Source organism: Herpailurus yagouaroundi, unplaced genomic scaffold (genome assembly GCF_014898765.1).
Source record: "Herpailurus yagouaroundi ecotype Mexico unplaced genomic scaffold, PumYag 180, whole genome shotgun sequence".
NCBI lineage: Eukaryota > Metazoa > Chordata > Mammalia > Carnivora > Felidae > Herpailurus > Herpailurus yagouaroundi.
The window spans coordinates 23,584,813-23,607,240 of NW_024412411.1; the positions used below are offsets into that span (position 1 = coordinate 23,584,813).

The 22,428-nt window shown below is 38.8% G+C and overlaps 1 protein-coding gene across 1 annotated transcript in view; it reads left to right on the forward strand.

Moving 5' to 3' along the window:
• Positions 1 to 292: 292 nt before the first annotated feature.
• CEP57 (centrosomal protein 57) overlaps positions 293 to 22,428 on the forward strand; it is a 41,365-nt gene continuing 19,229 nt past the window's right edge. Inside the window, exons 1-2 of the mRNA XM_040489679.1 lie at positions 293 to 787; positions 15,518 to 15,674. Coding sequence (XP_040345613.1) covers positions 743 to 787; positions 15,518 to 15,674 — 202 coding nt within the window. The 5' untranslated portion in view covers positions 293 to 742. The remainder of the gene's footprint in view (positions 788 to 15,517; positions 15,675 to 22,428) is intronic.

Sequence of the window (22,428 nt, forward strand, 5' to 3'; positions counted from 1 at the left end):
CCAAAGCCCTCAGTAGCTGTATCTAGCAGCCAGTCGCAGGTTTGAGTGAGAACTCCCCAATCCAATTGGACAACTGTTGACGGAGGTTTACTCTCTGCCTCCAGTCTTTTTTTTTCCCTTGACTTCCATTGGACCAAACCACTAAAGCCCCTCCTGATTCTATTTGTTATTGGCCAAAAGCTAAGTACTTCACCTGGAGAGGCGTCTCTGAGTGGGGCTCACGCTCTCTCCGGCGTTTAGTTCAAGGGAACTGATGGAGTGTTTGAACTTCGCATTCTCTTTCATTCAACTTCAGTCATTCGATTCAATTGCCACTGGAGACACCACAGCCCCAGGCCCATGTTTCCTCCTACAGGAGGCCCGCCCCTTTTGTACAGTCCCGTCAGAGCGGTCCGGTGGCCGGCAGGATTAGCGGACCCCACAGCTTCTGCTATGCGCTACCTTGTGACGTCAGCGAGGGAAGAGGCGGATTCTCTCCTACTACCGGAAGACGTCCGCTTTTTTGATTGGCTATGCAAGACGTCCGTTAGGACGTTGTTGCCTTTCCCGTGTGCACCGTGAGCGCGGGCGTCCCCGTGGGGGGTGTGCGCAGGGGTTCCCAGACCCGGCACCAGCGCCCCAGCCCCTTCCATCAGGGGTTCGGCTTAGGGTCGCCCCTGGTGGGCGGCTCTCGAATCTTGGGGAAGAGCTTGAGAACCGGCATCCCCCCAGGGCTGCGGAGGTCCTTTGGGGAGGCAGGAAGATGGCGGCAGCATCGGTCTCTGCGACTTCTGGTTCTCAGTTCTCGGTAAGAAGCGGTAGGCGTTCGAATAGGCTCGGACCTGGCGCCTCTTTGCTTTTCCTCACCCTTCAGAGTGCTCTCGGCCCAGAGTCTCACCCCATCCTGGGGAACGGCCGGGAGTGCCTGGTCGTCCGTGCTCCCCTGATGTCCAGTGCGCCTCTGTGAAGGCTGCACCCTTAGTATCGAAATAGGCCTGGCCCGCCTCCATCCCTTGTGTTCCCCTCACCTTCCGGCCTAGCAGTCCAGGTTGCCGAACATTGCCAGCATTCGCTGGGATGGCTGCCCACGCCCTGGCCTTGCGAAAACGGTGCTGCTTTGGTCACGTGGGTGTAACGGCCCCTTTTGGAGAGTCTCCGAGACCAGGTAGGCGCACGGGTTGGCTTCATTGGCGGCGGCTGCATAGTCCGCAGCCTCAAGTGCTTACTCGTTGCTGCTTGTGCTGATTCCTTGCCTGCAGTGCTTCCCCTCGTACATTCCCAGTAACTTTGTTCTCGCTGGTCTTAACCCAGAGCGCGCGCGTCCGACCGCCAGTATTACTTTGACTGCAACGTGTACGCGCCGTTTTAGGGCGATGGGGGACGCTGAGCCTTAATATTGTTTTCGCCTCCACAAGGGCCACCAGCCCGTTCAGTCACTTATTATTTGTCGAATTGGGGTGTCGGATGCTAACTAAGCGTTTGGGGATCCGCCGCATTGGGAATAGGCAGGAAATGTGAGGTGGCCAAGGGAGCCTTTATGTCTTCAGTTAGCTAATGCTGAGTGCCCGGCGTACTTTTAGGCTCTGAGATTGATTACCCAGGTGAACAGGATGGAATCCGTGCTGTGAAGAAGCAGCCACTGAAGAGAAACTACCTGTAATCAGATTGTTCCCCAGTTCCGTTTGAGAACTGCTGCTCTACTAGAAGGACCTAGGCAGGAGTGGTTAGCGCTTGGATAGGCTAGAAACTGTTTTCCTAGTAGGGGAGATGGAGCTAGCTAGCTGGGTGGGGAAGGAATTGTAAATGCTGGTCACCAGAACTGAAAAGAAGAAAAAGGCACCTCGGGCGTTTCTGGGTAGGTGCCAAGGCAATAGGAGCTTTGGGGGGAAACTAATTTGGGATGAGCAGAGGTCGTGTGGCGGTAGAGTTGGGTTGAATTGTGGCAGTAGGTGAAAACATGAGAAAAGAGGGATGGGGAAGGAAACAGGAGATTATTAGGTAAAGTTATGTCATAGACGCTAAGGGGGAAAGTTTAGGGAGCACTAACAGCAGAGTTGCCTTGGGGAAGACAGTTTTCCTCAGTTTCACCTTTTGGTGACTTAAGATTTGCCCTAACGAGCCCAGAAGTAACTCAAGAGTTTTAGCAGAATGGGAGTAACAAGTGTGCAGAAGGGAAGGGAAGGGAAGATTAAGGAGAAGGAATGAATGAAGCACTTAGAGTTTATTCAGGAATTGGGTCAGTGAAAGGGAATAGAAAAAGAGGAACTATTAGACTATTAGGAGGAAGTATCTGTAAGTAGTTGGATGAGATTATATAGGAGTTGTGGTTAATTGGGAGAAGAAGGCTTTTCCCTGCTTTCAAAACGCAGACTGAGCGAGAAATACTCCTGTAAATGTTAATTGAGCTGTACTTTGCCAAGTCCATCTAGCTGTGCACGGGTACTAGGATGTGATGTCAACCCTTGACCCCTCAGGTAGCCTGGACATAAATTTCAGAGAGTGTTCAATAGGAAAGCACATATGTTTTTTACATGCTTAGTTCAGCTTTAAAGTGGATTCTAAATATCAATAATACACTTTTCAAAGATCTAGGACCTTTTGGAAATCAAAGTGTAACAACCGTCTCAATTTGACTTGCTACATCAGAATGTCTAATTTGAAAGTCACTGTCTCAAAACAAAAATGACTAAATTTAGTTTGTCAGTGTGTAAGAAATGGCCCTGCTTAGACATTTTAATTGTCCTGTCAGAAATAAGGCTGGCATTTCCAACAAAATTTAAAAAACATTTTAGCTTAATAAACAGATGATCATAAAATAAGGCAACACAAAAACACCTTTTAAAACTACAGCATAGGGGCGCCTGGATGGCGCAGTCGGTTGAGCGTCCGACTTCAGCCAGGTCACGATCTCGCGGTCCGTGAGTTCGAGCCCCGCGTCAGGCTCTGGGCTGATGACTCGGAGCCTGGAGCCTGTTTCCGATTCTGTGTCTCCCTCTCTCTCTGCCCCTCCCCCGTTCATGCTCTGTCTCTCTCTGTCCGAAAAATAAATAAATGTTGAAAAAAAAAAAAAAAACTACAGCATAAACTCAGAGGCTACTCATATTCAGATTTTGGGATTGTGAGCATTAACAATTCATTTGTATTCAACGCTGATAAACCCAGCTTGGAGCTAGCAAATAGTGCTAAATAGAGGTGCTTTTACTAGGCAAGGATTTTAACAGATGCGTTCAGGAGGAAGCAGCTACCATGTAAATCTCAAATGTGAACAAGATGGAAACAGGTGATACATTCACATCGTTTTGTTGTTTTTTTAAGTATATTTTGCAACAGCAAGACAAGTAACAACAGCAGGTAACTTTGATTGCTATCATTTTCCTAGTGGCTGGCTCAGGAAAGCAACTGTGGTTGGCGTAGTGATTTTCAATGGAAGTATAGGCAGCATAGTGTTGAAGACTGTCTTTCCTGTCCGTCCCTTTTTATTTTCCCAGTAACCGTAGTCAGAACTCTTAAGTGTCACTTTGGATTTAATAAGCTAATCTTCCTAACTGGTCTCCGTGGCATTTTAGCCAGGCCCTTTAACTCTTTCTTTCTCTTAAAAGTTTTATGAATATAACACAGATTCTTATAACATTGAACATATAAAACATTTATTTTGGAGAATAATAAAATGAATACCTTTATGCCCCTTTTTGCATCTTCCTGCTTTTCTCTCACATACACACCACCACTATACGTTTTGAGATTATAATAAAATAAACTTACAGAGCAGTAACTGGCAGTCATGATTTTAAATGCTTTTCATATATTAAGTCTTTAGTATTTCCATTTTTGAATGAGGAACAGAGAGGTTAAGTCAGGATGACACAACTAGTACATCATAGAGCCAGTTTGTTCACTAGTTTGCCAGCCATTCAAAAAGAGTTCTTTTGTGATCATTCCTATATGTTCCACAAATGCAACAATTTCTCTAGAGCAGCAGTTTTGAAGGCATGTTCAGAAGACCTTTGGGAGTCCCTAAGTCCCTACAGCGGGATCTACAATTACCTTCCTTACCCAGCCACTTTGTGGGAGACCAGATTTTCTTAAACGTCAGCCAAAATAACATCTAGCAGAGTGAATGCAAAAGCTAATCTAAGAATCCAGCAGGCTTCTTTTCCATCAAGAATTAAAGAGATTTGTAAAAATGTAAAAAAAAAACCAAACTTTTCATTGAAGTTTTTGGATGATAGTTATTTTTCATTCAAAAGATACCATATGTTTTCACTCGTGGATCTTGAGAAACTTAAGACCATGGGGGAAGGGTAGAGGGGAAAAACGTTACAGAGAGGGAGGGAGACAAACCATAAGAGACTCTTAAATACAGAGAACAAACTGAGGGTTGATGGGGGATGGGGGAGAGGGGAAAGTGGGTGGAAGACACTTGTTGGGATGAACACTGGGTGTTGTATGGAAGCCAATTTGACAAATTATATTTAAAGATTATATTTATGGTAACATCATGGGTATATTGTTTTTAAATTAGTAAGTATCTTAATGTTTAGGTATAACCCACATGAACAAAAAAGCTGCTTGGGGTCTTTAGTAATTTTTGAGAGTGTGAAGGGGTCCCTAAACCCAAAATGTTTGAGAGGGACAGCAGTGGTTTTCAAACTGCAAGTTGGGCTGTGGCTTATAACTAGGTGGTGGGTGGTGGGATATGTTTAGTGACTTGAGGGACATAATCTTTAAAAAAAAAAAAAAGAGAGAGAAAAAGCTCAGCAGATTTTCTGTGATTGAAATTGCAGGGTCATAGAAGGTGCACCTTTGGCTTTATTTGGTGATGCTGAATTGTTTTCTAAAGCAGTTGTACTAGTGTGTTCCCACCAACAGTCACCTTTAATCCGTATCCTTTTGAACAGGTGGTATTGTCTCACTTTTGAATTTTTGCCAAGAGAAGTGTGAAATGTTATCCTGTTCTTCTCACTGTGCTCCCCTGATCAATGTTGAAGATAAGATGCACCTTTTATTTTTTCATAATTTTACTAGTTTTCATGATTTTTTCCCTTCCGTGAAATGCCTGCTTGAGTGTTTTGCCTGTTTTTAATTGGTGTGTCTTTTCCTATTGATTTATAGTCATTCCTTATGTATTCTAGATGTTAATCCTCGTCTGTTAGCTGAATTTTAATTGCTCTTTGGCTTGTCTTTTTAAGATATCTTTTGATGGGTGTTTTTAATGTTCATGGGATAAAATTTATTAGTCTTTTCATGTTTAGTACTTTTTGGTCATGAAAGTCTTATATCCTGTGCTGTTAATGACGTTCTCACACATTTTTCTCTCCAAGTTTTAAAGTTGGAGCCTTTTAAATCCTTAATTTGCTTGAAATTAATTTGTGAGGTAGGAACCCAGTTTAATGTTTCTACTTAAGATCCACATTTGCTACATAATTACTTGTTAAACTTACCTTTTACCCAGTGGTTTACATTTCTAGCTATCAATATATTGATTTCCATTTGGGTGTGTATGTTTCAGTGGGCTCTGTGTTCCAGTGTTATATTTGTTTCTTCTTGTGTCTATACTCACTGTCTTAATCATTCTCCTTTTTGTTTGAGAGAGTACCTGTCTTCCCTGTTCTTTAGAGAAAAATGTTAGCAATTCTTGGCCTTTTGCAGTTCTTTAATAGAAATTATAAAATCTTCTGTTGGAAATTCAGTTGAAGTTGTATTGAATTTCAGGTTCAATTTGGCAATAACTGAAGCCTTTAAGATATTGAGTCTTCTGTCTGAACATATTGTTACTCCAGTTTTTTTTTTTATCTTTAACATTTTTCAGTAAAGTTTTATAATTTCAAATCTTGTGAATCATTTATTAAATTTGTTTTTAGTTTGTTTTTTATATGTTTTCATAAATTGTATTTTATAGCTCGTATATAGAATTAGTATTCATTCCTTTCATATTAACTCTACTCGGCAAGTTTTCTTAAACTCAAACTCTTTTTTTTTTTATTTTTTTAAGTGTATTTATTTTTGAGAGAGACAGAGCGTGAATAGGGGAGGGGCAGAGAGAGAGGGGGAGAGAGAGAATCCCAAGCAGGCTCTATGGTGTCCATGCACAGCCTGATGTGGCGCTTGAACCCGTGAAACCGTGAGATCATGACCTGAGCCGAAACAGAGTTGTCTGCTTAACCGACTGAGCCTCCCAGGCACCCCTAAACTCTTAATTAATTCTAATAGTTGAAGACTCTTTGGTATTTTCTATTTAGATTATAACTGAAATTTTGATTCCTCATTTTAATCTTAACATATGTTACTTTTCATGATCTTAATATGCAGGCTACAAAATGGAGCACAACATTGATTAGAAGTTGTCTCGCAGATATCTTTGCCTTGTTCCTGAATTTAAAAGGAATGACTTAAGTTTTGTACCATTAAATACATTGCCATGATTTTTTTGTAAATTTCTTTACTGCTATAAGTAAATAATTCTTTAATAATGGCTGGAGAGTGAATTTTAATGATTGTTTTTTTGCATTTGTTGATGATCATATGGATTTTGACTTTAACATGATGAATGTTCTAATGTTCACCCAGTCTTACATTCCTGCAATAACCCCAATTTGATTATACTGTCTTATCTTTTCTATATAGGTGAGTATGGTTTGCTAAATTGTATTTAAATTATTATGTACCTGATGTCTTCCAGCGATGTTGCATATTCCATTTGAAAAGAAGGCAAATAATACACATTTTTCACCATCCTTCATACTTAAGGCAGTGACAGAGATGTTCAGTAAATATTTGAATCTTAAGTGTTCCTAAGTAGAAACTAAAGTTGCCAAGGAAGAAAGTGGTCAGGTTAAACATTTTGCCTTTAATCCTTAAAGTTTCTCTTAGGATCATATCATTTTGGTTGGAAAATATTTATTGAATGCTTGGGGTCTTGAGTGCTGATTAGGAGTTAGACTTGGGTTCCTTAGTAGCTATGAGACCTTAAGCAAATGGCTTAAGTTTTCTTAGCCTTGGCTTTTTTCACTACAAAATGGGGACAATAATATTTGCTGTGCTTCCTTCATGGGGTCCTTGTAATAACTAAAAGATAATATGAATGTGCTTAGAAAAAACACTGTGCTGACAAATCTAAGACACTATGTTCAGGGTTCTGAAAATGAATCCCAAATACAGTTTTCAGAATTCTAAAGTGGAAATGCTTTCTTACTTGTCAGGATGGGTGTGAGGGTCAACTCACAATGGAAATGTAAACTATAAAGTGCCATGCAAGTTTGAGGTTTGTGGGTTGTTTTTATTTTGCATATGTATATATTACATGTATAATTGGTGGGGGGAGCATAAATATTCTGCTTGAAAGATCCTTTGCCCTTCAGTAGTTCTCAGGTGTTCATGATTGGATGGCCTGTGGCACTGAAAACAAGAATTCCCTTGAAATCTTCCATCATCTCAGATGACTGTTGTCTTTAGAAAGGCCCTGTTTGCAAGGTTAGCTCTTTGGTAGGCAACTGTGGACTAAAATGGTAAACCATTTCCTACACTGATATAAAACTTTAACCTCAATGACAAGAGTGCCTCACTGTGCCTAAACTATACAATGTGGTTTCTGTTGAACACCAGCTTTCTTTTCGAGAGTTGGGAATGCGACCAGCCCCCCAGTGAAAACTTTGGCCACTGAGTCTAAGGAGCTTCCTTGGAGATAACACTTCACAAAAGTTGTTACTGTTGTGGCGCTGTTGTGCTGGAGGAATTAAGCACATCCTGTAGGACTCCACCCAGAGGGGAATTTTGAAAGCTTGTACCTGATATCTTACAAATTTCACCCCTATGCATCTTTTCCCTTTACTGATTTGCTTTGTATTCTTTTGCTGTAATTTATCCTAATCACTAGAATAACTATATTCTGAGTCCTGTCAGTCCTTAGCAAATCATCGAAACTGGGCTGGTCCTGTGAACTGCTGACAATCACAGTGACAATAGTTGGAACCTTCCCTAAATTTAAGTTCCCAGGTACCAGCCAGGAACCAGCCTTGCAAGTAGACATTTCTAAGTATAGCAGTCTCATGTCTGCTGTGTTCTCTTTTTACAGTCTTTCTATGACGTTTGTGCTCTTTGTTGTTAATTGTCATAAAGGAAATTATAATTTGTAATGTATATTTTATAAATATATTTGCGGTCATACTTTTAAATTTATATACTTTATTGAGTAGGATAATTCAGTCTATGGACAATGTGCAATTTTCCTGTTTTGCAGAGGAATGGTGTAATTCATTCATTCAACAGATATATTAAACTTCTATATCGAGTGTTTTTATTGGAATTTAAACTGTAGTGGGAATGACCGTGTTTTTCCAACATGAATTATCCTGTGTCATTTGGGTATCCGTCATTCAATTCAATTCTGCCACTAACTAGCTGGACGTAGTGCAGGCCACACACACCATAAAGGAGCTAGGTCCCACATGACTGCCCCTATTTCATTAGCCACCTGCAAGTCCCAGGTGCCCTAAAGGTTTTTGCACTTCTGGCCACTCAACTACAAATTAAGGAGTTCACATGACCCTTCCTCCTCACATTTATTAATTTGCTGGAATGACTCACAGAACTCTGGGAATAATTATTATCACCCCCCCCCTTTTTTTTTTAAACTTTTAGAGAAAGTGAGCAAGCGGGAAAAAGGTAGAGGGAAAGAGAGAGAAAATCCCAAGCAGGCTCTGCACAGAGCCCGACTTGACTCGGGGCTCTATCCTACGACTGTGAGATCATGACCTGAGCCAAAATCAAGGGTCAGACATTCAACCCATTGAGCCACCCAGATGCCCCAGTTATAGCTTTTTTTTGTTTTTTTTTTTTTCTCCTTTTCTTTTTATAAAGGATGCAACTCAGGAAGAGCTAAGTGGAAGAGATATATAGGGCAAGATGAAAAAGGGCTTCTGTGACAACTCTGGAACTCCTAGAACCTTACTGTCCAAGAGTTTTTATGGACATTTCATCATGTACTTATGATTTATTAAATTATTGGCCATTAATAATTGAACTCAGTCTCCAGCCCCTCCCTTCTCCCTTCTCCTAGGGTTAGGGTGTGGGGGCCAAAATTTCTGACTCTAATCACTTGGTTGGTTTTTCTGGCTACCAGCCCTCACCCTCAAGTTACTAGGGGGTCCCACTATTAACATAACAAAGACTCCTGTCACTTAAGAAATTCCAAGAGTTTGTGAATCTGTATCAAGAACCAAGGGCAAAACTATGTTTTTTATTCCACAGGGCATACAAATAATAAATATATAAAATGGGGTAAGTTTTTAAAAAAGAATTAAGGAGATAGGCTGACAGAAGGACGCTACTTTTGATAGGGTAGTCAGGGAAAGCCTTACTGACAGACTTTTGAGCAGATGACTGAATGGCCTGAGACAGGGAGCAGATAAACATAGTAAAAGAGCATGAAGTGTACTGTGGATTTTAGAAATCTAAAAGTTGGTCAGTATAGCTGGGAAATGATGAGGGGGCAAAGGTGGTGTGGACAAAGAGTGGGAGGGAATCAAGTCAGGGTTAGCTTGGGGTCAGACACGTGGGGCCTTAAAAGCCATTGTAAGAATTTTGGATTTTATTCTGTGATGGAAATCTGCTGCAGGGTTATAATTAGGGGTATTACTCAAATTAATTTACTGTTTTAAGTGATAATGATTACTACTTGGAGACAGACTAAGGAGATGTGGACAAGAGTGATTAGGAGACTGTTAATGGCAGTCCAGACAAAAGATCACAGTGGTGTCAACCAGGGTATTACTAGTGGAATTGATGACAAATTGGTGAGTTTCTGGGCATGCTCTGAAGACAAAGGCCCAACAAGATATACTAAAAGATTAGATATGGGGTGTATGAGAAATGATTCCATCCAGGGGTTTTGACCTGAGCAAGTGGGTAAATGGTGGTACTGATGGTTGGGTGTGCTGGGAGAGGAGCAGGTTTTGGCAGTTGGGTTCAAGAATTTGTTATAGACATGATCTGAGGTACCCTTATTGACATCCAAGCGGAGATAATGAATAGGAAGTTTAATTTTGAATATAGAGTTCAAGAGAGGGACTTCTGGATTCCATATTTAAACTTGAAAATTTCGCAAATAGAGGCTTTTCAAAGCCCTCAATGTTGCTAGGATCAGAGGAACCCATGTAGATGAAAATGGAATGAGATCATCAAAGGAATTAATGTAGAAGAAAACCAGAAGAGGTGGAAGGACTAAGCTCTGGGGCACTGCAGCATTTAGAAAGAGGAAAGAGAGAGAGCCAGGGAGATTCTTAGGAAGAGACCTGTGTATCAGGAAAACCAGAGTGTGGTCTATCTTCTAAGGAAAGTGTTGAGATGAAGTGATCTGTATCACATGCTTCTGAAAGGTCGCCGAATTCAGCAATATAAGTCATTGGTGAGGTTGAGCTTTTTCTCTGACTTGGTGAAGACTCAAGTGTGATTGGAAAGGGTTAAGACAGTGAGGTGATTAAAAGGCGGCAGCAATTACAAATAATTATTTTGAGGACTTTGTTGTAAAAGCTGAGAAATGAGGCAAGAACTGGAGGGGAATCCTCAAATTTAGGAAAGCTTTTGTTTTGTCCTTAATGACAATGTGAAAGATCTAGTGGGGAGAAAAAGCATCAGGAGGGGAAAAGGTTTTATAGGAACCAAGACTGAATAGTAGATGGAGATAGGTCCATTAAACAAACTTCATTCCTTGTTTCAAGGGAGGGAAGGCAGGTTATATGAGAACAGGTGTAGTTAGGCTGGTGGTTCTCTTTGGAAAACTGGTTAATTGTTCAGTGAATCACCTAGAATATGGTTCCCTTGGTTCTATAAGGGGAGGTGAGATAGGCAAGTCAACTGTTTTGAACTTCCGTTTCTCTTGTCAAACAAGGAAGTATACTAGATTGTTTCTATGGTTCTTTCCAACTCTTAAAAATACTACTTTTCAGGGGCGCCTGGGTGGCGCAGTCGGTTAAGTGTCTGACTTCAGCTCAGGTCACGATCTTGCGGTCCGTAAGTTCGAGCGCCCCGTCGGGCTCTGGGCTGATGGCTCAGAGCCTGGAGCCTGTTTCCGATTCTGTGTCTCCCTCTCTCTCTGCCCCTCCCCTGTTCATGCTCTCTCTCTCTCTGTCTCAAAAAATAAATAAACGTTAAAATTTTTTTTTTTTTTAAATACTACTTTTCTAATCCCTGAAGTTTATAACATCCCCAATTGTTTTTCTCACTTGGAAAAACTGGCTACTAAGAACACATACTGTTTTTTCTAATTATATTGCTATTCTTAGGTGTTTACCTAACACTTTGTCATCTTAATTTTTAAAAAAAATTTTTTTTAACCTTTATTTATTTTTGAGACAGAGAAAGACAGAGCATGAATGGGGGAGGGGCAGGGAGAGAGGGAGACACAGAATCGGAAGCAGGCTCCAGGCTCCGAGCCATCAGCCCAGAGCCCGACGCGGGGCTGGAACCCACGGACCGCGAGATCGTGACCTGAGCTGAAGTCGGACGCTTAACCGACTGAGCCACCCAGGCGCCCCAAGTCATCTTAATTTTTAATTGTACAGTTCAGTAGCGTTAAGGGTGTTCATATTGTTGTGAAACATCTCCAGACTTTTTCGTCTTACAGAACTGTCTCTCCATTAAATAGCTCTCCTTTGCAACCTCCCTGGTAACCACCATTCTACTTCCAGTTTCTATGAATTTGATACTTTAGGTACCTTATGTAAGTAGATGGGGCGCCTGGGTGGCTCAGTTGGTTAAGTGTCCAACTTCAGCTTTGGTCATGATCTCATGGTTTGTGAATTCGAGTCCCCCATTGGGCTCTGTACTGACAGAGCAGAGCTTGGAGCCTCCTTCGGATTCTGTCTCTCTCTCTCTCTCTCTCTCTCTCTCTCCTGCTTGCTTTCTCTCTCAAAAATAAATGTTAAAAAAAATTTTTTTTTAAGTAGAATCATGAAGTATTTGTCTTTTTCTGGACTGGCTTATTTCACTAAGCATAGTGTCCTCAAGGTTCATCACTTATGTAGCATATAATGGGATTTCCCTCCTTTTTAAAGCTGAATAATATTGTATATATATACGACATGTTATCCTTTACTATTTTTATTAGACACATTTGTGTGTATATGTAATGAGTTGCCAGTTTTGTGTTTCTTGGTTTAATTTTATTTCAAAATAGTTCTTATAAATAATTTTTGCAAGGCCATTTTATTTTCTGTCTTCCTTTTGCTTTTGGCTGATCTGTTACTCTTTCTATGCTTTAAACTGCTGGTAGCAAATGAGGACATTGACCCAACCCATTCGTAGTAACTGTGACTTTGCTTAAACCCAAACATTCAAAATGAGATGGCTGACTTAGAAAATGGAATACATTTTTAATAGCTTTTCAAAAGAATTTCATTATAACTTGAATCTTTATATAGAAAGTACTTTCATAATTTGCTGACCCAACCTGAGCAGTATTTTTATGATACATATGTGACAAATTTTGTTGAAAGACAAATCTTTTCTCTACCCGGTTTTATTGAGAAATAATTGACATGCGTCACTTGCCCAAGTTTAAGGCATACAACCTGATGGTTTTACATATATTGTGAAGTAATTACCACAGTAGGTACAGCTAACATCCCTTTTCTGATATAGATACAAAGAGAAGAAAAATAATTTCTTTTCCTTGTGATGAGAACTTTTAGGATATACTGTCTTGACAACTCTCCTATATATCATACAGCCATGTCAGCTGTGGTCATCATGTTGTACATTACATCCTTAATACTTACAACTGGTAGTCTGTACCTTTTCACCACCTTCCTCTAATTCCCCCTTTTCCCAGTTTTTCAACTCTGGTAACCACAGGTCTGATTTCCTTTTCCGTAGAGTTTGGTTTTTTGTTTGTTGTAGATTCTACATAGAAGTGAGTTCATACAGTATTTGTCTTTCTGTGTCTGACTTCACTTAGCATAATGCCTTCAAGGTTCATCCATGCTTTTGCAAATGGTAGGATTTTCTTGTTTTGTTATGGCTGAATAATATTCCATTGTATATGCCACAACTTATTTATCCATTCATCCATCCATGGACACACATTGCTTCCATGTCTTGGCTATTGTAAATAATGCTGCTATGATATGAACATGGAGGTGCAGAATGCTGGATTGTATCATAGTTCTATTTTTAATTTTTTGAGGATCCTCCATATTGTTTTCCATAATGGCTCTGCCAATTTACGATCCCAGGAACAGTGCACAATGGTTCCCTTTTCTCCACATCCATGCCGGCTTTTGTAATCTTTTTTCTTTTTGATGATGACCATTCTTAACAGGTGAGATGATAATCATTGTGGTTTTAATTTACATTTCCCTAATGACTAATGGATGTTGAGCATCTTTCATGTACCTGTTGGCCTTTCGAGTATCCTTGGAGAAATGTTTCAGGAGGGATAAATTTGGAACTTTTAGTTTTATAAGAGCTAGTAGGCAGTGAATTTAATGAAGATGGTTTATTTTCATTTGTTTTGGTTTGGGTTTTTTGGGTAAATCCTCTATGCATAGTTCTGTTAGTATCTGTGCAGTGTTCAATAATTCTAATAAAAATTGTTTTGAACATCTTAAGTGAATATGCAGGTGATTTATGCTCATAAATATATATTGTTAAGGAATACTTACTAACCAGTGACTTTGAATGGTAGTTGTTAAACAATAGGATTCTAGTAGGTTGTATGAAGACCTAAGGTTCTCTGTGAAAAATCATATTTAAAATTAAGCTAAGTGACAATTTGTGGTGCTTTGTAAGAGCTTTAGCAGTTTTATATATTTTAAGAATTGAAATCTTACCCTGTTTTCCAGTCATCTCCAAAACCTGTCAGTTTTCCAAAAAGTTTGAAAAATGCCAACTCTTTTTTTTTTTTTTTTATGTTTATTTGTGTTTTTGAGAGTGAGAGAGACAGAGCACAAGCAGGGGAGGGCAGAGAGATAGGGAGACACAAAATCTGAAGCAGGGTCCAGGCTCTGAGCTGTCAGCTTGGAGCCTGATGTGGGGCTTGAACTCACAAACTGAGATCGTGACCTGAGCCAAAGTCGGACGCTTAACCTGCTGAGCCACCCAGGCGCCCCGAAAAATGCCAACTCTTAAATCCTGTCCATGTGAAAACACTTTTTATATAGACTTAACGTTGATTTCCTTGAGTACCACTTTGAGACTTCACTCCTATACCCCTTCCATGCTCTTTGCCCTCTTCTTTAGCTTTCATAGCCATAGTGTGTTCTGTATTTGTTTTTAAATCAGTGGGAAAATTGCATGATTTTACGTGGAAATAGTCTTTGGTTTTTAATAGAATGCAGATACAGTGTGGTCATTGTGATTGTTTATTCCAGGAGGTTGTTTACCGTTATTGTAAATATTCATTGTCCCTTTGTACTTTTCTGGATGTAGATTGTTCTGGAGCTGTATAGTATAATTCTCCAAAGATAAGAGTTGAGAACTTACTTTGCTGTGGTTATTTGAATAAAAAAAATGAATGAGAATTTTGAACAACTAGCAGTTCTGTCTTCCACCCTGGCTTTCAGCTTCTCCATTACTTCCCCCACTCCCTGTCTGCCTACCAAGAGGAAGTCACCTACAACTAACAACATGCCACAGTTAGCATCCCTGCACTGAAATTATGTGGAACGTAATCCCAAATTGAACAGAATCCCATTCATGACAGAATGAATGGAAATAAAATTTTCATTTGTGTGGAAACAAAATTTTATATTTTTGGGTATTTGATAAGCTTTAATGTTTTCTAATTAAACCCCCTCTTCCACCTTTTTTTCTTAAGTAAATGTAAATTTTTTGAGGCAAGGACTATGCCTTTCTGTTTACTGCAGAGTCTTGGACATTTGATAAACATTCAGGGAGTATTTAGTTGAGTGGGGATAGATTAATTCAGTCATTTTGTAACAGTTTCAGATACTATAAAAAATATTTACTTTTCTGAGTATATTTTACATTACATTTTTTTAATTTTTTTTTTTTTTTTTAACATTTATTCATTTTTGAGAGAGAGAGACAGAACATGAGCGGGGAAGGGGCAGAGAGAGAGGGAGACATAGAATCTGAAGCAGGCTCTGGGCTGTCAGCACAGAGCCTGACACAGGGCTCGAACCCACAAACTGTGAGATCATGACCTGAGCCGAAGTCAGACGCTTAACTGACTGAGCCACCCAGGTGCCCCTTACATTACATATTTTTAAGTAAAATATATTAAACTTAATTGTGAGTATATTTAAGTAATTCTGTGCACTATTCATATTCAAGGTGTGTGAACATTATTTCTTTTTTATAGTGTCTGGCAAATGGCTATATGTAGTCAAATGTGAAACACTTTGGAAGTTTTATTATTTTAAAGTAATGTTTGAATTCTGTTATATAGTCAGTGGGCTCTGTTTTTTCTGTTATCTCCATCAGTGGAATATGGGCAATACATGAACAAATGTGTCTATGTATTTATATCCTATTGGCATTTTAAAATTTGAAAAGTAATTTCTGTATTTTTATTTTTCAGAAGAGCTTAGCCGAACCTTCAAGGTCTAATGGAAGTGTGGCTCGCCATTCCTCATCTCCATATGTAGTATATCCACCTGATAAGCCTTTCCTTAATAGTGATCTACGACGCTCTCCAAATAAGCCTACGTTTGCCTATCCGGAAAGTAACAGCAGAGGTAACAGAGCCTAACAAAATAGATTGGTTTTTTTGTTTGTTTGTTTGAATAGAGCCTAACAAAACAGATGGAGTTTTTGTTTGTTTACCCACTGCTTAAAAACCGTTATGTCTTCCATGTATTTTTAAAATTAGAGGAAAATCTATTTTCCCCTTCCTGTTTCTTCCCTTCTCAAAATATAGTACCTTTCTTCTGTTTATTGATCGTTGAACACTATCTTCCACCAAATCATCAAGGCTAAATACTTTGGGAACTCTGGACTGCCCTGTCATCTGTAATATCAGTCAGGGACCAAAAACCGGTGTTTTGCCTCTGAAGTGTCCCAAAGACTTATTTGTTCTGTCTCTCCATTCGCATTGCTTTAGTTCAGGCTCTCATCATCTATTGCATAGGAAATTGTAATGCACTCCTACATGATTGCTTAGCCTGTGGTTTGCCTTTCAGCCCCATTCTTGCCATTTGCTGTTATCCATCATCTCTCCCACTTAAACAAATTTCAGCACCTCCTCATGGCTTACATAACAAATTCGTAGATTTTTCATAAACTTGACTCAATATACCTTACCAGTTTCATCCCTTGCTTCTCTTCTGTTCTTCCTTGCCCACACATCCTTCGCTCTGGCTTCTTTGAAATACCTGCATATTTGTTTGTGGAGCTTGCCATCTGTATTAGCTTTCTTGCTGTCTTAACAAATTACCATGATTCAGCAGCTTTAACACAAATGTATTATCACAGTTTCTGTAGGTCAGAAATGTGGATGGGCTCAACAGGGTTCTCTGTTTAGGGGCCTACGCGGCCGAAAGCAAGGTTTTGACTGGGCTGTGTTCCATACTGAAGAGTCTAGGGAAGAATCTGCTCTCAGCTCATTCAGATTTTTGTTCAAATTAAGTTACTTGTGGTCATAGAGCTGAGGTTCGGTTGTCTTGCAGACTTTCAGTCAGTGCTGGATTTTGCTCCTGGAGGCTGTCTGCATTCCTTGCCATGCTTTCTTTATGTCCCCCTTCAGCAGTGGTGGGTCAGGTCTCTTCACGCGTCATACACTCTGACTTCTGCTGCTGCATCTTTCTAGCCACAGCTGGGGAAAATTGTCTGCTTTTAAGCGTTCGTGTGATTGGTTAGATTGGGCCGACAATGAGGAATAATCTCCCTATTGTAAGGCTTGCAACTTTAGTAACCTTTCCCAAAGTCCTTTTTGCCATATAGCAGGTATTTAGAATTTCAAGGAGTAGGACATAGCTATCTTTGGGTGTCCATTCTGCCTTCCACACCAGCCATGTGTCAGGCTTACAAGTCTTTCTCATGCTGTGCCCTCTTTTTGAAATCTTTCTGTTGTAAAATTATAGATGTTATTGGATTGATACAAAAAAAATTATAAAAGCTTAATGAATCCTAATTAAACAGTTCACAACACTATGATCTGAAGGGATAAAAGAAGCCTGTTTACTATCTTACACATTATATTTTCTTGTGTTTACTTTCCTCTTCCATCACCGTTTTTGCTCTTCTCTCTCATATTCCTTAAAACCACTAGTGACGCACAAGCAGAATTTAATATTATTGTTAACACACTGGTCTAAATACTAAATAAACATTTCCTGACTCTCTGCTCTATGAATAAATCTGCCCCGTGTAACTTTTCTTACTCTTTCATTCTTTAGTAGTTACTTTTCTCTGAACTTATCTTAGAAGTTTCTTTATATAGAAGTAAATATCAGAACTGGATGTAATGTTGTAGTGGGAGGATTGATTCCTAATTCCTAGACCACGTATTCATGGCAGACCTCTGTTGGCATGATTATTGTGTGTGTGTGCTAAATTATTACTAAATCTTACCTGATTCTTCTCCACTGTGGGCTTTGTAGATTTTTCTGTGCTTTTTTACCATATGTTGTTTGAATGTTTTGCAAGTTTTATTTTTTGAAATTGCCAAAGTCTTTAACTGCTGTGTTCTGATGAGTAGCACTTTATCAGTTGCTCTAATTAGCATTTTCTTTATTATCATCATCTTTGAGACACCGTATCCTATAAATAAGAGGTCTCTAGTTAGTAAGTTGAGTATCGAATATATTAAAAAACACCAGACTTTGGGGCACTTGAGTGGCTCAGTTGGTTAAGCATCCGACTTCACCTCAGTTCATGATCTTGTGGTTGGTGGGTTTGAGCCACGCGTCGGGCTCTGTGCTGACAGCTCAGAGCCTGAAGCCTGCTTTAGATATTTCTCTCTCTCTCTCTCTCTCTCTCTCTCTCTCTCTCTCTCTCCCCCTCCCCCACTCATGCTCTGTCTCTCAAGTCTCTGTCTCTCAAAAATGAATAAATGTTAAAAAAAAAACCACCAGACTTCTGGTTAAATTCATTTTAGTAAACACTTTTGAAACCTCATTATGGCCTAGGTTTTTACATTGGTGACTATACTTAAATATTATTATCTACCTTGTACTGTACTACACAATCAGTTCACAGTTTACAAATGTCAGTTTAACCTATATGTGGTTGAAACATAACACTTCTTTTATGTAGAGAATCATTAGTAAATACACTTGGCCTAGTACTAGTGATTAAACACAAATTTTAAAACAGCAAAATGTGGTTGTGTGGTAAAGTGAATATATTTCATTTAATTTTCACAGAACAATTATATAATTATATTCAAAATGTACACATAGAGTAACATCTCAAATATGATTAGTTTAATATGTGATATTATAACTCTTTACTCATTCCACATTTTCCCCAACTGTTTAGTGGACCCTCAAATATTTATTGAATGAGTTAAGTCTTATTTTGAATAGATACTCCCTATTAAAAAATTTTTCTTCTTTACATGTAATAAATGCTTTTCTTTTTCTTTTTTTTTTTTTTTTTTTTTTGCACTAATACTTTAGGGGAATAAAGACTTGTGATTCTTCTTAAGTTCTAGTTTAATTTTTTCATTTGATAAATTACCATTTCACTTTGCACTCTGCTAATAACTTTGAAAATATAATTTGACTAATGCCATAGAAAGGGATAATTAAACTATGTTTCTTGTAATTCTCATTTTCATACTCATTTTGCGTTTTAGTTAGAAAAGAGGTGAACAAGAAATTGGAAGTTATTGGTGCCTTCAGAAAATGTATTGTCCTTGGAGCCCTTTAAAAAAATGGTAACTAATGTATGTCATTCCAAAAAAGTTTAATCTGTTGTTTATGTTATTAGTTTAATGCATTTCAGATGATGGTAGTATGCAGAATGGCTTGGACATTTGAAGCAAGGTAACCAACTACGAGGCAATAGTACTAGCCAGTGCTTCCAAACCTTTCATTTCATCATAGTACATGTGGAAAATGAAATGATAATACATGTACAGCTCATGGAGGTAAACTGATGGGGCTGATGGCGCCTAGTCTGGTATCTTTTACGGTGCCAGGCCACTCATGGCTGAGAGCTTAGAGAGAAACAGTCTTGAACTATTACAAATATGTGTCACACTTACTGGAAAAAGCTCAGTATTCTTGTGATCAGTGAGAGGAGTCAAGTTATGGCTATGGTGTTAGGTATTAATAACAATTTACTGCCCATCTGTTCTCCTGAAGCATTTGTTCTCAAATTTTTTAATCCAAGAAACCCTAATAAACCCATTACATGTTTGCATAAACATTTTAATGAAGAATAACTATTTTCCAAATTTAAAAAATATACTGTTAAGAGTGACATTGTTTTATTTTATACTTTATAAATCTACTTCTGGCTTCATAAAAGACAGCTTGATTCTCCTCTATTTTTGCATTCCATTTGTGTGGATAAGTTGTTTTGATTGAAGTATGAAAAAAAAAATCTGGCCTTACACAGATGTGTAGGTAGAAAATAAATAGTATTCTAATAATTTTTCCAACAATTTGTGGATATTTTTATTTGATACTACTCTAAAACGTGGCCATTGGTAGTTTCTTAAAATTTAGTTGCATTGTGGAAACTGAAAACATTGGTGAATTTTTCATATTCTGGGATCTCAGGGCCACGTACCCGATTAACTAGGAGGACTGACCTCACAAGTTTCAGAAGTGGTTCTAATTATGGCCGTGGCTTATTACAGTAGAATCTGAAGGAACCCAGATGCAGGCTTCTAAATTTCTCTCTTATGGAAGTCACACAGAAAGACACTTCTTCCTACAGCTGTAAACTGTATGATGTGTGCAGTGTTTCTGCCCAGGAAAGCCCACTTAAGGCTCAGACACTATGGCTTTTATTTGGAGCTGGTCACACAAATATTTGGCGCCTGCACAGTCATGCTATTCACCATAAAACACATTGTTTTCACAATTGAGACAGGCTTGCCCAGAAGGATTTAGTGTTAGGCATACAAAACAACCTTATTAATTAGTAACATAGGGAGCATTCCAAGAGCCTAGTTTCCAGAGGCTAGCCAAGGTTCAGGCCTTCTGTATAAACTCTTTTGTGTGAGAATTTATTTTTTAATTGAAATATAGTTGACATACAATATTACATTAGTTTCAGGTGTGAAGCATAATGATTGGACTCTTCTGTGTATTCTGTTCTCACCATAGTAAGTGTAGTTTGCTATCTGTCACCATACAGTGTCATTACAGTATTATCGGCTATGTTGCCTATGCTGTATTTTTCATCCCCATGACTTATTTCATAACTGGAGTTGGTATCTCTTAATCACCTTCACCTATTTCGCCCATCTCCCACTCTTCTCCCTTCCAGCAGCTCCCGGTCTTCTGTATTTATGAGTGTGTTTCTGTTTTTGTTCGTGTGTCAGGTGTGGGATTTTTGTTGTTTTTCTTTGTTTTGGGTTCCACATACAAGTGAAATCATTTGGTATTTGTCTTTCTCTGCCTTATTTCATTTAGCATAATACTCTCTAGGTCCATTCTTGTTATGTATCAGCAAGATTTTGTTCTTTTTTATGGCTGAGTAATATTCCATTGTATATGTATATTAATCCATTATGCATAAATGTGTGGAATATGTAATATTTTATTTTATATACCACATCTTTATTCATCTATGATTTGCTTTTGTATCTTGGCTGTTGTAAGTAATGCTGCAATAAACATAGGAGTGCATTATCTTTTCAGATTAGCATTTTTGTTCTCTTTAGATAAATGTTCACTAGGGGAATCACCAGATCATACGATATTTCTGTTTTTAGTTTTTTGAGGAGACCTCCATAATGTTTCCATAGTGGCTTCCCCAGTTTATATTGTTATCAGCAGTGTGTGAGGGATCGCTTTTCACATCCTTGTCAACACTTGTCACTTGTCTCTTGATACTAGCTGTTCTGACTAGTGTGAAGTGATATCTCACTGTGGTTTTGACTTGTATTTCCCTGATGGCTAGTGATGTTGGACATCTGTTCATGTGTCTGTTTGCCATCTCTATGTCTTCTTTGGAAATGTCTATTCAGATCTTCTTCCCATTTTTAATTGGATCATTTGTGGGGTTTTTGGTGTTGAGTTTTAGGAGTTCTCTGTTTATTTTGGATGTTAACAGCTGATCAGATACATGATTTGTAAATATCTTTTCCCATTCAGTAGGTTGCCTTTTCATTTTGTTGATGGCTTCCTTTGCTGCATAAAAGCTTTTTAGCTTGATACAGCCCCAGTAACTTATTTTTTTGCTTTTGTTTCTTTAGCCTAAGGAGACATATCCATAAAAATGTTAAGGCTGGTGTCCAAGAGATTACTGCCTGTATTTTCTTTTAGATGTTCTATAGCTTCAGGCCTCACATTTAGGTCCTTAATCCATTTTGAGTTTATTTTGGGGCATGGTGTAAGAAAGTGGTCCAGTTTCATTCTTTTGCATGGAGCTGTCCACTTTTCCCAATGCCACTTATTGAAGAGACCATCTTTTGCCCAGTGTGTGTTCTTACCTCCTTTGTCATAGATTAATTGATCATATAAATGCACTTTTATTTCTGGGCTTTCTATCCTGCTCCATTGATCTGTGTGTTTATTTTTGTGCCAGTACCGTAGTGTTTTGATGATTACAGTTTTGGAATATGTCTTGAAATCTGGGATTGTGATACCTCGAGCTTTGTTTCTCTTTCTCAAGATGGCTTTGGCTATTTAGGGTCTTTTGTGGTTCCATACAAATTTTAGGGTTATTTGTTCTAGTTCTTTGAATAATAGAGTTAGAGTTTTGATAAAGATTGCATTGAATCTGTAGATTGCTTTGGGTAATATGGACATTTTAACAATGTTTCAATCCATGAGCATGGTATATCTTTCCATTTTTTTGTGTTGTTGAGGAGTGTTTAAACAAATAATTTTGCTGATACATAAGCCATTCCAGAATGTAGAAAAGGAAAGCATATACCCCACCTTGGGTCTTTTTTTAATCCAGTACATCCCTGTGATACTGCAGTTGCTGACATACAGAACAGAAAATCGTGTGTTCCAGCCAGTTGCATTAATGACCATAAATGCGGAAGTAAAATACTAGCAAAATCATACACAATTATGTATAATCTAATGAAGGAATGCAAGAAATGTTTGGTATTACAAAGTTTTATTTAAAAAAATGCTTTTTAATATTTATTTTAGAGAGAGACAGAGTGTGAGTGGGGGAGGGGCAGAGAGAGAGGGGCTAGGCTCCAGGCTCTGAGCTGTCAGCACAGAGCCCAACGCAGGGCTCGAACCTACAAACCACCGGATCATGACCTAAGCTGAGGTCTGACTGAACCACCCAGGCTCCCCTACAAAGTTTTATTTTAATAAATACTTCTTAGTGGTTTAGAAGAAGAAGTTT